Source organism: Myotis nattereri (assembly GCF_964212035.1).
Source record: "Myotis nattereri genome assembly, chromosome: 19".
In the NCBI taxonomy this organism is placed as follows: Eukaryota; Metazoa; Chordata; class Mammalia; order Chiroptera; family Vespertilionidae; genus Myotis; species Myotis nattereri.
Window position 1 is genome coordinate 5,345,227 of NC_138095.1, and position 16,961 is coordinate 5,362,187.

Here is a 16,961-nt window from a genome sequence, read left to right on the forward strand (position 1 = left end):
CCGTCTCCCGGGTGGCTAACCTTGGTCCCACAGGTGCACCCTCGCTGCCCCACTGTCCTCGCTGTGGACCCCCGTGTTCCTGTAGATGAAATCAGGAGAACGGGCTCGTTCTCTGCTGGTTGACTTCAGAGAGCGCTGCTGAGCCATGAAGGCGCCACTGGGAGCTCCCGTACTGGGTGCTGTCTGCAGGTCATTTGTTCCCTTTTATGGGGACGTTGGGGTTCTCTCTGACTACTTACATTTCCTCATGGGGGCTCCCCCCCACACCCCCATCCTCAGCACAGTTTCCCTGTCTGCACCTGAGTGGGGCTTCTCAGGTCCTCTGTCGGGGGCGAATGGGGTTCATCACCCTGTGCCCACCCTTCACTGCTCTACGAGGTGTGGGTGCAGGATAGAGCAAGGTTAAAGCCAAGGGCTTCCTGGACCAAGCCATCGAACCTCTGTACCCCCAGTTTTCTTATCCTGCCATGGGGATGATATGCTAGAGGAGGAAATGAGCAGGTTCATGAACAGCAGTGAGCCTCTGAGCTCGGTGGGCGCGTGTTCGGTGTCTCAGTTCCTGCGAGGCCAGGACCCCCAGCGGCAGGCCTGGTCTTTTAAACATTGTGATCGCAGCCCAGTGCCCTTCCCTGAGCAAGCGGACTAGGGGGCCTGCAATTTGTGAGTTTACTGGAGAGGGACTGGCTCTGATCGCCATGGCTGTTGGGCGCCTGCCTGTGTGTTGCCCATCGAAGCGAGCCCCTGCCAGCATCCTAATCACACCCGCCAGTTAGTGCCACGCATTCCTGTGTAAAGGGGAACGGATGACACGCAGACAGCACCCACGGTGAAAGCTCCCGCACGCTTCATTGTTCAGGCAGCGTCCTCTGCTCGCCGCTTCTGAGAACAGGAAGTTAATTGGCAGGGCTGTTTATCTTACTTGGCTTAACCTGTAGGTCCCCTCGGCCCTTTAATTTGCAAACATCTCTCGGCATTTCTCTGATCCCACTTTCTTCTAGCGCTTGCCTCTGACCACAAACCACATACACACACACACTCTCACACACGCACACACACATACACTCACACACACACTCACACACACACACACCGTCTACCTTTGTATCATGTGACATAGTGAGGGCAAAATGGGTGGGATTTGATCAGTTTGGAAGTGAGATCTCTTTACTTGCATTTATAAGCGATTAAGTAAATACAAGTGAGGAAATACAAACAATATGCTAGTGTTTCCTTTTCTCAGACATTTACCCATGGAATGAGTAGTTCTATCTTCTTCAGTGTCCATTCGTGCCAGGCGCGTGTGGACCCTTCTCTCATCTGTTGCTTCCTCTCCACCCCCCGAAGTCACCTCCCCAGGGGCGGCCTGGGGTCAGGAAGGAGCATGACCCGTGGCCGCAGACAGGGCTGCTGGGTCAGATCTCGATGCATCAGTAACGGTGTCGCGGGGACAGTCACCGCATCCCCCCGAGTCTCAGGCTCCCCGTTGGTCCAATGGAGCTCAGCATGCTTGTCGTGGTGGTCCCGAGGATTATGGGAAATGCGTTTCTGAGAGTCTCTCCCAGCGCCTCTCGCTGTGGAGAGGTCCCGCGGCGTCCTCGTTTTGTCTGCCTCCCACGTCCGCGCGTGTCCTGTTGTCCCCAGAGCCGGCCTCAGTCTCCACTTTGCTCACACCGGTCCTCCCTGGTTCTCGCTCGAACGCCTCTCCGGGGAGCTGTGCCGGAAGCCCTGGGCTAACCTGGAGGCGCTGCCGTCCCTCCCGTGCCAGCCTGTGCCTGCCTTTCTGCAGCACCCCTCGTGCTGAGGCGACGTGTCCCATGCGACTCTCCCGCCAGGGCTCACCCAAGGGTGGGGCTGTGCTCTGCCCGCCAGGATGAGTCAACTACAAGACGTGCCAGCGAAGTTCTCAGAGCAGTTCAGAGGTTAACGGGAGGAAAAACCGGAACCAACCCACATGTCCAGCAACAGGCGAATGGGTAAACTTCGATGTATTCATACGATGGAACACAATTCAACATGAAAGGGACTGAACAGCTGGTATGCCCAACAACATGGACGAGCCTCAAAGACACACGGAGTGGAAGAAGCTACAGGAGAAGAACAGAGCCCGTGTGATTCCATCTGCAGGCTTCTCTGTGACTCCAGGTGGCGCGCCCGCCTCCTCAGAGCTGCTCAGAACCGGGCGCTCGGCGGGTCTGCATTGCTCTGCCTCCTGAGCCCTCGAGGGGAATTCTTTGGCTTGGGCTCCGTTGGCCTGAAACCCACATCTACGTAAAAGCAGCGGGTGCCTGGGTGCTCTGTGGTGCTGGCTGCATCAGCAGCAGCAGCACGCGGCTCATGCACGCTTTCCACACAGCTGCGCCATTTCTGCCTTGCACCCCCTGGGCCTTTGTGGCATCCACTCTTTTCCTTTTTTATCCATTTGAAGCCAATTCTATGCTTTGTTAAGAACCAGGCTTTGTAAAATGAAGGAATTAGCTGCAACGCCATGGCCTGGTCTATATTAACCAATTATACCCCCCCCCCCTTTGCCCGAACCCCTAGGCTCTGTGTCTAGCTGGAAAGAAAGCCTCCCTTTTCTTTGTTAAAGTCGGAACACCAGTCTTCAGAAAAATGGCAGTTTATGCTGAAAAACCCCACACACCCTGACCCGAAACTGCGGGAATTGCGGTCGGTCCTGCCATTTGCAGCTGGAGACACCCTCACACTCCTCTGCTTTTGGTTTAAAACATTCCCTGGGCCACTCCGTTATCAGTGTTGTCTAATGATCGCTCTGTTTACCTAAAGTCCGACATTACAGAGCAGGCCGTTGCCATCCCGGGCGGACGAGAACAGCGATGATTCTGAGTCTGTGGGATGCGATGGCCTGGCAGTTGGCCTGAAAGGTTGCCTCCCTGGTGTCCAAGTGGCCAGGCTGTCTCTAGGGGGTTTGCTTTCTCTTTTGAAACAGATGGAATTGTTACAACAATTAAAGAAGCTGAAAGGAAGTATAGAAAGAGCTGAAAAATATTAAGTGCATTTATACAAAGGGGAAGGGGTGGAGAGAGACAGGGAGGAGGCGGAGGGAGAAGGGAGAGTAAGAAGAGAGAGAGAGAGGAATTTAGAGAGAGTTTTTTATTTTTCCTGAATCAGGGCTGGCTGCCTAGAGGTTTCTGACCTCTGCCCCCCCCTCCCCCCTTTCATTAAGGCCGCTACCATGGATTAAACACATGTCTTTTCCGGGCTGTAAGTGGCTGTCTTCCTTCACAGGCGGACAAAGGGCAATGGAGTTTGACGTCCTTTCAAGTCAGAGGAGGAAAAGGGACACTGTTTTGTGAGTAGCCAGGAGAGGGCTGATTGGATGCGACATCTGTGGACAGCGTGACGTCCTCCCCACAATGCTCCTAGCTGCTGGTGAGCTCAGAAGGTGTGGGCGCTGAGCAGGTCCGGCCGTAGGAGCGACGTCTGCAACTGAGTTTGGATGCTTGGGAGGGAAGCCAGGCCTCCTCCCGGCAAATAGTGCTGCTCTGGGTATCATGGGGAGGAGGGGGCGGGGGGGGGGGCAGAGAATGGGTCTTTGGGGCTTGGCTTCTCCATCACACACGTCATTCTGGTCTCTGAGCCGCAGTCGTCTTCTCTGCAAAATGGAGGTGATTACACCTTCCGCACAGGGTATCATAAGGCCTCAAGGTAGTGTTTGTAAGTCACCGGTGCACTGAAACCTCAGTTAATGGTAGGATGACAAGACAGGAGAGTAGAGACCGAGCAGCCAAGATTCTGCAGGCATCAAACTGCAGGTAGCTCTATGAGAATACCCCCCCTCCCAATTCTTACCACTTTAAAAATCTACAATTATTCATATGGAAAAGGACAAATAATACAAACATGAATAAATAAATCATACTACAAGAATAAATTGTAAGCCTACTTTTGCTTATCCTTGAATATATTTATATATGTAAAAATCTAATATGCTAATTGTCCCTCTGACCGTTCAACCATTTGACCAGTGGCTATGACACGCACGGACCACCGGGGGAAGATGCTCTGACTGGTAGGTTAACTTGCTGCTGGGGTCTGGCTGATCGGGACTGGGTGAGATGGGCTGGACATGCCCAGGAGCCCTCCCACGGTCCCTCTCCAGCCCCGATTGTGTACAGGTGGGGTCCCTTGGCTTGGCCTGCACCCTCTCGCAATCTGGGACCCCTCAGGGGATGTTGGAGAGCTGCTTTCGGCCCAGTCCCCGCAGGCGCATTACACATGACAGAACGTGGGGGGGAGGGCGCTGTGAGGATGTCCATAAAACACTAAGAGGTGGAGTAACAATCATAAATCCACCTTAGTTACTATTCTGAATCCAGCCTTTCCGGGTATTATCTTGAATCTTCACAAGATTCAATTACAGGTGAGAAAACTAGGCATCAGAAAAGTGAAGCAGAGAGATGGAGGTCACGGAGCAGGCAGGCAGCAACAGGGCCCAACCGATCCATGGCCCAGGCACTGCCAGTCAGCCTGGCGTGAGTTTGTCTGGTCAGCCAAGGAAACTCAAGAATTATCTTTTACTGAAACAGTTTCGATCGCACACCCTGGAGCTGCAGGAAGATGGGCTATTTATTGGTTTGGGGAAGAAAGGGGAAAGGTGAAGAGGCTATTTGGGGTTACGGAATGGTCCGGGCTTCAGACCCTGGTTCCCATGGACCTTGTGGCATGCTCCACCCCCCCCCCCCCCCCGCCCCCGCCCCATCATTTTCCTTCCTCTCTGAGGATGGCAGATTCTTGTTCTCTCAGATTCCTGGCTACCTGTTAATAAGCATTGCTTCCTGTGTTCTGAAAGGCCTCTTTTGAAAGGTCTAAAAATATCAGAGAAGCAGTTTGATTAGCAGAGGATAAAATCAGCTCCTAAGCGATGGCAACATAGGCGACAGTCATGTGCTAATTGCCACTGGGGCATTTTCCTCAAGGGCTCTTGGAAATGCAATGTTTTAGTCATGCTACCCTTTTGGCTGGCTTTGCCTGAATGCATAAAAAATGATCAGCGTGAGAGTCATCATCTCTGGAAATGTCAGTATTTAAATGTTGTAATCTTGATATTTGGGAGCCGATGGCTTCCCTCCCTAGTGGAACCGTGAAGAGATAACATTTAATGAGCACTTACTATGTGCCAGGGGCTGTGCGTGGCATTATCTCAATGATCCTCCCAACAGCCCTTTGGAACAGGAACTCATTATTTCCATATGGAAGATAAGGACACCGAGGCACAGAGAGTAGCTTGCCCAAGGTCACAGACATAGCAAGTATTGGGATGGTATGCATAGTTATGGAGTGCCCAGCATGTTTGGGGGGTATACCTGGGATTAAAACATTTGTGGCTCTTGTCCAAATGGAATTTACAGTTAACTGAGGGATGTGTTGTTGCCTCACTCTATATGTAGAGATGTCCTCGAGAACATTGGGCTTCTACCTGGTGCCAGGCACTGTGCTAGGCTCTGGGGATAGAATCATGAGCAAGGCATGATGGTCCTCTCCCTCAAGGAGCGCCAAGTCTAGAGGTGGGGTCAGACAAAGAAATAGGACACTATGATGCAGGGTAATATATTTGTGTGTGTATGTTTAGAAAAGCTGTTTAGAACTTGGATTCAGACTGAATCCATTTAACTAGATATTTGCCCAAATTACTCAACCCAATTAAGCTGTTTACAGCGATCAACATCTCAGCCAGAAACTCATTCCTCATTAGCTGGGCCTGTCTTCCTCTCCGTTTTATCCAGCAGGTCTTGGCAGTGTACTGACCCATGATCAGAAGATGCTTTCCTTAGAAATGTGACTTTGATTAGAAATGGCTTATAAATCTTCACTGAAATGAGCACAATTTAGAAAGATGAGTCTAAGCCATGTATAGAGTCCCCCCCACCCCCAACCCGTCCTTAGCTGTGTTTCTCTTTCAGAAAAGCTCGCAAGCATATTTTACCAAGAGCTCAAGAAAATCCAACTGTCCTTGTCTGCGGTCATGGACACAGCCACATTCTCGTTTGCATCGCCTACAGCTAAAATTGCCAGTTTCTTCTTTCTGCCGGAGACTCTCAGAGGTACACTTTAAAATCTCACCCAGGGACGCCCCTTGAGAGAGAGAGACTTGTCTGTTGCCCCTTCTTACTGCAGCGAGCCAGGCTGAACGTAAGAGCATAGAGGCTCTGTCTAGTTAGCTGGTCCTGGATTCAAATCCCATCTCCATAACCTACTTTTCTGGGTTTCTCAGGGCAAGTTAAAAAAAACACAACCTCTCTAAGGCTCAGTTTCCTTATCTCTATAAATAGGGGTAATGATAGCACCTGCCCCACAGGATCGGGGAGTTGATTTAATAATACATGTAAAGCAGGGGAAAGACAATATCAAGCTTGCGTTGAAAGAGAATGGGTTGGCAGTAGGTCAGACTAAAGGTAAAGAGGGCAGTTAGGGGGCAGGTGGAATAGTCCAGGCTAGAGACAATGTGCCCTGGATCAGGTAGTGAACTTGGGGAAGGAGGAAGTTAAGTGACTTGTCCAAAGTCACGCAGCTAGTTAGCGAGAGGGCTGGGATTAGGCTGGCAAGGGCCATGTCCATCCAACAGCTACCCTGAGGGGTGATGGAGAAGGTATGGTCAAGAGGAAGCTCAGGTTTCTGAACATTTGGGTACACAATTGCATTATTTATTTACTAGAGGCCCAGTGCACAAAATTCCTGCACAGGTGGGGGTCCCTAGGCCTGGCTGGCGATCAAGGCCAATCAGTGCCGGGGCCAATTGGGGCTGGGCCAATTGGTGCCCAAAGTCCCTGGCGGGGTTGGGAGAGGAGGTGACAGTTGCTGGGCTGGGTGCAGAAGGAATGGATACTGGACGCTGGTGCCACCATCATCGGCACCCCACCACCACATGGTTCCCCGCCTCTCCCTCTCCTACTTCCCTTGCTGCCGCGCCACCACCACGGCAGGTGGGTGGTGGGCTGATCAGGGCCTGCTGGCTGGGGGGAAGGAAGTTGGCCACTGGCCCTGAGGAGGGAGCCGGCTCTCGGCCCCCCTGGGAAAGGGGCCGTATCTGTCATCACCCACCCCCCAGGTCCCCGTCGCAGCGGGCAATTGGGAACTGCTGGTGGGGGGGAGGGATCACGGGAGGTTGGCTAGCCGGGGGAGGATGGCTGTGGGAGCGCACTGACCACCAGGGTACAGCTCCTGCATTGAGTGTCTGCCCCCTGGTGATCAGTGTGCGTCATAGTGACCAGTCATTCCTGTTGTTCCAGTCGTTCTGGTCATTCGGTTGTAATGTTCCCTTAGGCTTTTATACTAGTACTAGAGGCCCAGTGCACAAAAATTTGTGCACTCGGGGGTAGGGGGGTCCCTCAGCCCGGCCTGTGCCCTCTTGCAGTCTGGGATCCCTCGGGGGATGACCACCTGCTGGCTTAGGCCCGCTCCCCGGGGGATTGGGCCTAAGCTGGCAGTCAGACATCCCTCTGGCAGCCCGGGAGCCCTCGGGGGATGTCCACTTGCCAGCGGGGAGCAGACCTAAGCTGCAATCGGACATCCTTAGCGCTGCTGAGGAGGCAGGAGAGGCTCCCGCCACCACTGCTGTACTGGCAGCCATCAGCCTGGCTTGTGGCTGAGCAGAGCTCCTCCCATGTGGGAGCGCACTGACCACCAGGGGGCAGCTCCTGCATTGAGCGTCTGCCCCCTGGTGGTCAGTGTGTGTCATAGTGACCAGTCATTCCCAGTCTTTCTGCTGTTAGGGTCAATTTGCATATTACCCTTTTATTATATAGGATATAGATATGGGAACTGTCTCACCATCCAGTCAGCATTCCACGAGGGTAAGGATTCAGGATGTTAGTCATCATCTACTGCTGTGGTTCTCCATGGGGATGCGTTTGCCCACAAGGGACATTTGGCAATATCTGGACACATTGTTGTCACTGCTGGAGATGCTACTAACATCTAGCGGACATAGGCCTGGGATGCTGCTTGACACCCTACAATGGACAGGACAGCCTATTGGCCCCAAATGTCAGCAGTGCCAAGGCTCAGAACCCCTGCTCTGTGGAAAGGCAAAGCTTTGCCCTCACTGGTGTGGCTCAGTGGATAGAGCGTTGGCCTGTGGACAGAAGGGTCCAGGGTTTGATTCTGGTTCGGGGCATGTACCTTGGTTACAAGCTCCTCCCTGGCCAGGGGCCCTGGTCAGGGCTCCTGCAGGAGGCAACCAATCGATGTGTTTCTCTCACATCAATGTTTCTCTCTGTGTTTTCCTCTCTCTGACTCTCCCTAAAAGTCAGTGGAAAATATCCTCAGGTGAGGATTAACAAAAGAAAGGAAGGAAGGAAGGAAGGAGAAAGAAAGGGAAGGGAAGAGAAGGGAAAGGAAGGGAAGGGAGAAAGAAAGAAATACAAAGCCTTTGAGAGAAGTAACACATTAAACCTTTCTGGTTATTGAACACTTTAGTGGGAATTCATGGAGGAAAGTCCTCCCTAATTTGACAACCCCACAGGATAGGTAAACTTTGGCAACTTTGTGTATGGAGAGAAAGTATTGAAAGGTTGACCTGGAGCTCTGTGGGGGAGCATTTTGTCAGACATGGTACCAAGAAGGAAGTTTCTTGTGGGAGAACGGTAACATGCACCGATCCCCGATGTAGCATTTCTTCCCAGGGTAGAAATTATATAACATACTAGAGGCCCAGCACATGCAATCGCTCACGGGCAGGGTCCCTAGGCCTAGCCTGCGATCAGGGCCATCTTCTGCCCGCTCACCAGTCCCCAGTCCTGCCGCCACCACCCACCCAGTTCCCCGTTCGCCATCCTGCGATGGGAGCCTGTGGGCTTGGGGGGAGGGACCAAGAGGTTGGCTGTTCCGCCTGCTCGCCCGTCCCCAGACCTGCCCCACCGCCACCCACCCCAGTTCCCCATCTGCCATCCAGCGATCGGAGCCTGCAGGCCCGGGGAGGCGGGGAGGGACTGAGAGGTGGTCAGTGCACCTCATAGCGACTGGTCGAGCAGTCGTTCTGGTTGTTACACCGTTATGGTCACTGGGTTTTTATTATATAGGATTTTCTCTCCAATGGAATTGTGGGTTCCTTGGGAGAGGACCCCAGACATCCATCATGGTAGCTGTTCAATACAGACCTCAGAAGTGACCCTGACCGTGTACCAGGCTACCATGGGCATTGTTTTCTGTGATTTCTGCCACTGAACTACAGCCCACTGCGGACCCTGTGACTCCCCATTCCAGAAACCACCATAGCTATGGCACCTTCCCACTCTGTGAAATCCAGAAACCCCAAGGCCCTTGCAGCCTTGCAGATCACTGGGCGTGGCCAATCTTCACGTGATTAAAAAGGACTACCGATCGCATACATTCCAATTTAGGCAGAAATGCAGTAGATCAAAATGGAGCCCCGTAAAAATTTTCTCACAGTCTGAAAACAGGAATTGAGAAGGGAAAATGCCACCTTCTCATGATGGAAGGTATCCCATTACCAGCAATGATGGCTCTGAATTTAGCTGTCGGAAAGATCTCCGAGGGAAATATGTTGGTTTGTTCAGTCTAAGAAGGGTTTAATTGGCTTCTGTCAGCTTTTATGAAAGTGCTACTTGCCACTGAACCCCACATGGATTCTGCAGCTTTTGAATTTAACAGCTGACAGCTGAGTCTCTGCAGGCTGTGGAAATGCTGAACGCGGGTCAAGCATAGGTCTCTTCCTATAGTTGTGCCAAAGCTTGTCTATCCGAATTTCTTCAAGCGCCCCCCCTCCCCCGCCCCTAAGCAGTGCAAACAGATGGAGGTCATAGGAACAAAGAGGGGGCCCCGTCCACAGCCTCAGCTCTTTCTTCATGTTATTTCCTGTAAGCGTATATGTTTCATCGCTTCCAGAAGCAGGCTCCGCGGGGCTCTTTGTTTCACTGCAGTATCCCTAATTCCTAAAATCATGCTTGGCGCGTTCCCGGAGCTCAGTAACTTCAGGGTGGGGCAAAAGGCTTACTGTTGTGTGTATACAAACAGTACTTACTCTGGTATTATTATTTATTAATTATTGTATTATTTTCCCCATGAACAACTGTAAACCTACCTTTGCTCCATCTGTGTTAGTTGAATGAATGAACGTTCCCACTGGGAACGTTCTCCCGGCCCACACAGCTCTCTGCCGGGCACTGTGCTGTGTTTGTAAAGTACCGCGATGGGCACGCGCGCTTGGGATTCCTCAGCGGTGGTTGTGTAGAGGGGATGGCTCTCTTTTTAGGTTACTCTCTGTCACTGAGTTGCTTGGGACCCCCAGTGTCTGAGTTCTTGTGAAATCATTTGTGCCATTCACTGCTGGTGGGTCAGTCTGATACTCCCCTTCAGCACCTCCACGCCTGCCCCTTGCCACGGCTGTCCACAGTCATGTCACGTACCCACTGTCCCCGCCAGTCTAGCCGTTAGAGGAGCAGGTGTCACTATTCTGGCAAATGAGACACAGGAAATGTGCTGCAAAGGTTCCTCAGATGCCTCTGTTTGCTTCGCAAAAGGGACAAGCATAGCTTTTACTCTTCATTGATTGGCTGCCTCTCGCACATGCCCTGACCAGGGATCGAACCTGAAACCTGGGAATATGCCCTGACCAGGAACCGAACCCGTGGCCCTTTGGTGCATGGGACAATGGCCAGCCAACCGAGCCCCCGTCCAGGGCAGGAAGCTCCTTTCTGGCTGGGTTTATAATGACAGAGAGATAGACACTTCAGGTACCAAGAGACGGTGCTTGTATAAAGGATTCCACGCCTTTCTGTGGTTTTTGCCAAATCTCGTTTCTGCATTTCCATTCTAGGATGGGCTGTTCTAAGTGCTCCCCCCCCCCTTTTTTTTTACTTTTCCAAGGAGGAAAATGTGGGTCCCTGTAGCCATGCACGCCCTGCGCCCTCCCTCCCCCACGGCAGCCCCATTAGACGTCTCTGTTGCCCCCTGGGAAACAAAGGGAGCCGGAGGCCCACAGACGGACCCAGCAGGAGAAGACATTCGGGCAGAGCATTTGCATCCATCACTCCTATTCCTTCCACTGAAAAATCTACGCGTAGAGGTTGTCCAAGGCGGGCGCCATTGTTTAACATCAGTGATGATGTTCCGACTCCCACCTCTGGAGGAAGAGAGTGGCTCACTCAGAGGGTGTCAGGGCCCATTCCGGGTTTTTTCCCAAGCGGCACCTGTTACGCTAATGCGTGGCGGACTCATAGTGAGTGACATTCCTCCCCCGAGAAGCCAGATCTTCCCCCAAACAATTCTCACTGGACAGTTACCTGGCTGCCTGGCCTTTGTTATTCTCCTTTTATATGTCACCCACCCACCCCCACCCGCCCCAACAAACATAAACTACTTGAAGCCAGTGACTGTGCTTCACGCCTTCTTTTTCTATCCCCCGTGTCGCATGCTCACTGTCACTGAGTAGCACGGCGAGGCAGGGAGGGTTTGAGTTCTGGAGCCAGACAGAATGGAGTTCAAGTCCCTGCCCGGTCCCTTGCCAGCAGGTGAGCTTGGGTCAGGGGCCTGTCCCCCCTGAACCCGGTGTTGCCATCTCTCTCATTCGGAGGTGACAGTTCATACCTCACGTATTGTAGATGGTTCTGAAATATCACACGTGAGGACTTGCTCAGAGCCTGGCACTCAGTATGCGCCAGCTGTCATCCTCGCTGCCACCACTACAAGTACTGGTTTGGTTTGCACCAGAAGTCGATCCTAATCTCTACATGTTTCCCTGTGGCTCGTCAGTTTCTAGTTAGCCTGGTTTCGATTAATCGGTGCTTTATAGTCGCTCAAAGAGTTGAAATTTGTAAAGGCACGAGCCTTCAGATCTGCACAGGGACACCTGGAGGTCTTCATGGTTCCCGAGAACGTGGTGCGGAGGCAGCGGGATTTCAATGAGTCCTTGGCGTCGGAAGCCCTAGTTTATCCAACAGTTCCTCCCTGACCTCCACCCTCGTCCCAAGAGAAAGATATTCCAGCCTCTACGTCTTCCTCTACTTTCTTCTTCTCAGATGGACAACTCTATTGCACTTACTCAAGTTCATGGCTTCTTCCTTCCTCATATCTCTCTCTCTACCTCACTCGTGCGCGTGCGCGCGCGCACACACACACACACACACACACACACACAGAGTCTGAGTGAGCTGTCCTTCTCTGAGTCCTCACAGCACCCAGTGATACATCCCCAGCACATCATTAATCACCCAGCATTATAATTGCCTCTTATACATCCTAACCCAAACATGCACACTATAGATTATCAAATTTTTAAAGGCAGATCTCATTTGTTACAAGAGCACGGCAGCAAGGGTTCATACATGTCGGCCAAATGAATGAAAGTGCAATGTAACTGACATCGAGGGTGTGCTTGCTATGTGTCAGGAGCTGTCCTAGGAGCTTTGGGCGCCTCAGTTCATGCTCACAGCAACCCATGAGGAGGCACCAGGATATCCCCATTTTACAGACGGCAACACTGAAGCAGAGAAGAGCTGCAGTTTGCCTAAGGTCACAGGGCTGGTAAGAAGCAGATCCAGCGTTCAAACCCAGGCTCTCTGGGTCCATTGCTCATGCTCTCACACTCAGCTTGCTCCTCATCCTCTCCCTCATTCCCTTCTCCCCACCGCTGAGCGGGGAAGTTCAGTCCCAGAGGGGGCTGCTTGGATGAAACCCACTTCTGTGCAGGAAGACCACATCTTGCAGAGTGAGCTCACTATTAATCCTTAGAAACTAGAGGCTCGGGAACACTCGGGGCTCCCCTGTAAGCCCGGCTGAATTTTAAGCTTTCTTTTGTGCACTGACTCCCTCCCCAGGACTTTGGGTGAACCACAGTGGGCCAGTGTGGCCTTTGACCTCTTCCCTACTGTTCACCTACCTTGGCCAATCAATGGTGATATCAGGGTTTGTGGATACAATAACAAAACACACTTAACGAATACATAACTGGTCTATCCAGTTACGATCATTTAAAAACAGAAATAGTTGACTCTGGTCATTAAAGCAACAACAGTATTTCATGTCACTTATACACATTATCAAGTGATAGTATCATGCTAAACACTTTCCATATCTTCACTTAATCCTCACACCGTTTCTGCCGAGTTGATGTTCCTGTGCTCACTTCACAAACACGGAAGTAATGGCTCAGGGATGCTGACCAACTTGTCTAATGTCAATAACAGGTGAAGAGTGAAGTCAGGCTTCAAAACCCAAAGTGTGGCATCCGCGCTCGGCTCGTGAGAGAGAGGATGTCCCAGTACCTGGAGCCAGCCGCGCTCTGAAAATACTTCTTGCAACAACAGACCTACAGTCCATCTTATTGTTTTCTTACGTTCTGCAGTGTCACTACGGGTTGATCCCCTCATTTTGGAATGATTGGCTAATGGGATAGCCTAGCCCACCATTCTGGCTGCCATTTTCATTCTTTATGAGAAACCAACCATTGATAGCAACAGGGATGTGTCGCGACCCTTCAACTACACCAGGACTCTCCTCTCTTCCCCGCCCCTTGTTGGTTGGAGGCTAATTCCTATTTCACTTGGTATTGAAAACATGTTCGGTTTCGGCAGAGAGGGGAGACTTACCTGTGATGGGGGATCTGAGGCATTAACGGCCCGGAGGGCCCCTGAGTTGTGGGAACTCTGTATCTTCTTGGGGGCTGGTGTCTTGGTCATCTTGGAAATCCTTCAGGCTTAGCCTGTGTCCCCAAGGGGAGAGATTTTCCAGAATCTTCTACCTCAGCAGCCACTGGTGTGAGCAGCTCCAGCAATTTCACCCTCTCAAGTGCCAATTAGAGGCTCCAAAGAGGTTTCGGACCCATGACTAATGGAAAGCAAGTCAGGTGGTTTTCCCACCAACAGGATAAGGAAGTCCAGAGGGAGCAGATAAGGAAAGTCTGTAATTATTCACTTTTTAGAAAGTTACAAACTTTTAGGAGCTTTCCCCCTCTTTGAAAAGGGGTATCTTTCTCTCGTATAAACAAAAATAAAACATGAACTAAAAAAATAAACTCCACTGATAAGTCTGAGGGGTGGGCCATCGAGGGGCCTCCAGATCCCTATTTTAAGGCGGCTCCATGTGCGGCTCAGGTTCCCATTACAGGGAGAGAAAACGGCTGAAAACCACCGGGCTGGGCCTCTCGGTTGCCTAGCAACGAGACGCCGTTGAGGGCTTCCTCATTGGCTGGGGTTGGTGGGGGCGTGGTTTCGAACTCCGGCTGCTGGGATGATGGATGGGAGCAGGTGGCTGGCCAGGGAGCCACATTCTCCAAACTCTGGTTTCTCCTCCTCTTAGGCCTGAGGACCTCGACCCTTTTTAACTAGAAGGACTGATTCCTTTCCAACTCTGTGCTGTCCTGCCACTAACCCGTAGTGACTCCTTGTGTCTTGGGTTGGGTAGCTCAGTGGGTGCCTTTAGCCTCGCAATTACCTTAACCTGAGGGGCCTATTTCTCTTCTTTATTCACCTGACAAACTCCTACTCATCCTTCAAAGCCTACACACACACACACCTCGGCAGTGTGTGTGCATGACATTTGCTGAGTGCTTAGAATGTACTAGACCCTGCTCTGTTTTACATGTACTAACATCCTCACAAAACGTCTTTAAGGAAGGTATTGTAGGGCTCTGAGGCCAGGGAGACTGAATGACGTGCTCAAGGCCTCACACAAAGTGCCCGAGCTGGGATTCAAAGCCAGACTGTCCGATTTCTCAAACCCAAGCTCTTCCCTGCCTCACAGCAGGACTCCGGGTAAGATGCCTACTTTTGCTGAGGCTTGGCCTCCACAGCTTTAAACAGGAAAAGGACTTTACCCCAGGCCGGCGAGGATTAAGACAGATACTGTGTGCGGAGGCTGAGCACACGGGGAGTCCTCGTTAAGTGGCCACTATCATCATCTCCTGACAGCCCTCCCCAGGAAGAACCCGTCATGCTTACAGTGCAGGGTTCATTCACAGCAGATATTAATACTAATATTTATTGATCACTCGCTCTGTGCCAGGCGCTCTGCGAAGCACTTTACGTACATGAATTTATTTAATCCTTCCAATAACCCTGCGGGGTAGGTTGCCAGCTAGCCGAAGATGTATTACATGTGCTCTCATTTGCATGCTCTGTCCTTGACATTATTTCACCCCGGATCAATCTGACCCGTATTTTATCTCTCAGCCTTGAACTGCTGAGGACTATGATGTCATCGTGGCTGCATGGTGACTTCCCCTTCCCGTCAGAAGGCCATCGGCTGCAAGATGACCCTCCATGGAATACAGAATACAGATCCACACAGCCCCCGAGGCGGACGCTTGGAAGTCATTATTTTCTAGCCTTTGTCTGAAGACTGAGTCTGACCTTCTTTCCCCGGGAAGTTTTGCCCCTTCCTGCTTCCTCTGGGGGCAGCGTTAGCAATCAGCAGGGTCTTTCAGAAGGATGCAGATAAAAGGAATCACGTTCAGAAGATGGGGCTGGGGCGGGACAGGACAAGAAAACAAGACAGAACGAGGCATGTTTAGCCCCAGCTGAACAGACAAAGGGCCATATTCACGTGGCTTTAAGGGACAGACATGGGGAAGAAAGACTCAACTAGTTCCATAGGAGCCCAAAGAATGGGAAGAGGGTTTGGCTCAAGATGAGGAAATCCACAGCAGAGCATTGTTTTCAAAGGCATGAGCCCTGGAGTCAGGCTGACTGGGCCCCTGAGCAGCCTCACTGATAATCTCAGAGGACTGCAGTGGGTACTCCACGAGAAGTACAATGCCTAACAAAAAGGAGGCCCTCAATAAATGTCAACTCTTATTTTCTTGTTATTAATACCCATCTGTTGGAGCCATGTGAGAACTGGAAGTAGAAAGGGCTCTGGAATCAAGAACTGTGTTCAAATCCTGGCTCTGCCACTTACTGGTAATGAGTTCTTGGTCAAGTCTCTTCACCTCTCCCTACACCCCTCTGGGCCTCCCAAAGAAACCACTTAAGTCCAAAATCTTGTTCCTGGGTCTCTGAGCCTCAGTGTCATCATGAATATAAGTGGTGATGGTTATGCCCGCCTTACAGAGTTGGGAGGACTAGGTGAACGGATGAATGTATACAGCACAGTACCCAGTAAGGGCTCAGGGCATGCTGGTTCCCCTCTCTGTTCAGGAAGGGACCTGTTCCATAGGGAGAAATGAGCTCCCCAGCCTAGAGGTGTTCCACCATGTAAGGTCACATTCTGACCTCCTGGGGGTTAGGACCTCAATCTATGAATTTGGGAGGGATACAGACCAACCCATAACACTCAGCTAATGGCACAGTGTTGGATAGATGTTGCTGTGTATACCTCAGAGCAGGGGTCCTCAAACTTTTTAAACAGGGGGCCAGTTCACTGTCCCTCAGACCGTTGGAGGGCCGGACTATAGTTTAAAAAAAAACTATGAACAAATTCCTATGCACACTGCACATATCTTATTTTGAAGTAAAAAAACAAAAGGGGAACAAATACAATATTTGTATTTGCATGTGGCCCGCGGGCCATAGTTTGAGGACCCCTGCCTCAGAGATTTCAAACATCCCCAATCTTCTCCTGTGAAATTCTGTGGCATTATGGGGTACCTTGATGCACAGTTTGGGAACCTTGGGGCTATAAGAATGTTTTCTGTCTTTGAGCTGAGCAGCCTGGATGTGCAAGAAGTTAAAACCCACAGGAGTAGACATGAGGTAAAGACAAATGGGGGGGAGGGGGTGCGGGTAGATTTCTCACCTCCAGGCCTGTCAGGTAGCACATTGCTGGAGCGTGTTCTGTACTCCTCCAGACGTCCCCTTCAGGACTGACTTAGGGGCCACCCTAGTGCCTGCTCACCAATGACCCAGCTTTGGCTTCTACCCTTTTCCTGTTTCACCTCCCTACGCCCCTCTGAAGTCCAAAATCTTGTTCCTGGGTCTGCTTCTGGGGAGACCCTGACATCAGTGCTGTGTGGGATAACCAGGGAGTGTCCCCTTCTGCTGCATGAA

The 16,961-nt window shown here is 51.5% G+C and overlaps 1 protein-coding gene across 1 annotated transcript in view; it reads right to left on the minus strand.

Moving 5' to 3' along the window:
* Positions 1–13,655, minus strand: part of CCDC60 (coiled-coil domain containing 60) — a gene marked incomplete at both ends in the record, with an annotated part of 102,753 nt that extends 89,098 nt beyond the window's left edge. Inside the window, one exon of the mRNA XM_081113717.1 lies at positions 13,566–13,655. Coding sequence (XP_080969843.1) covers positions 13,566–13,655 — 90 coding nt within the window. The remainder of the gene's footprint in view (positions 1–13,565) is intronic.
* Between the last annotated feature and the right edge of the window lie 3,306 nt (positions 13,656–16,961).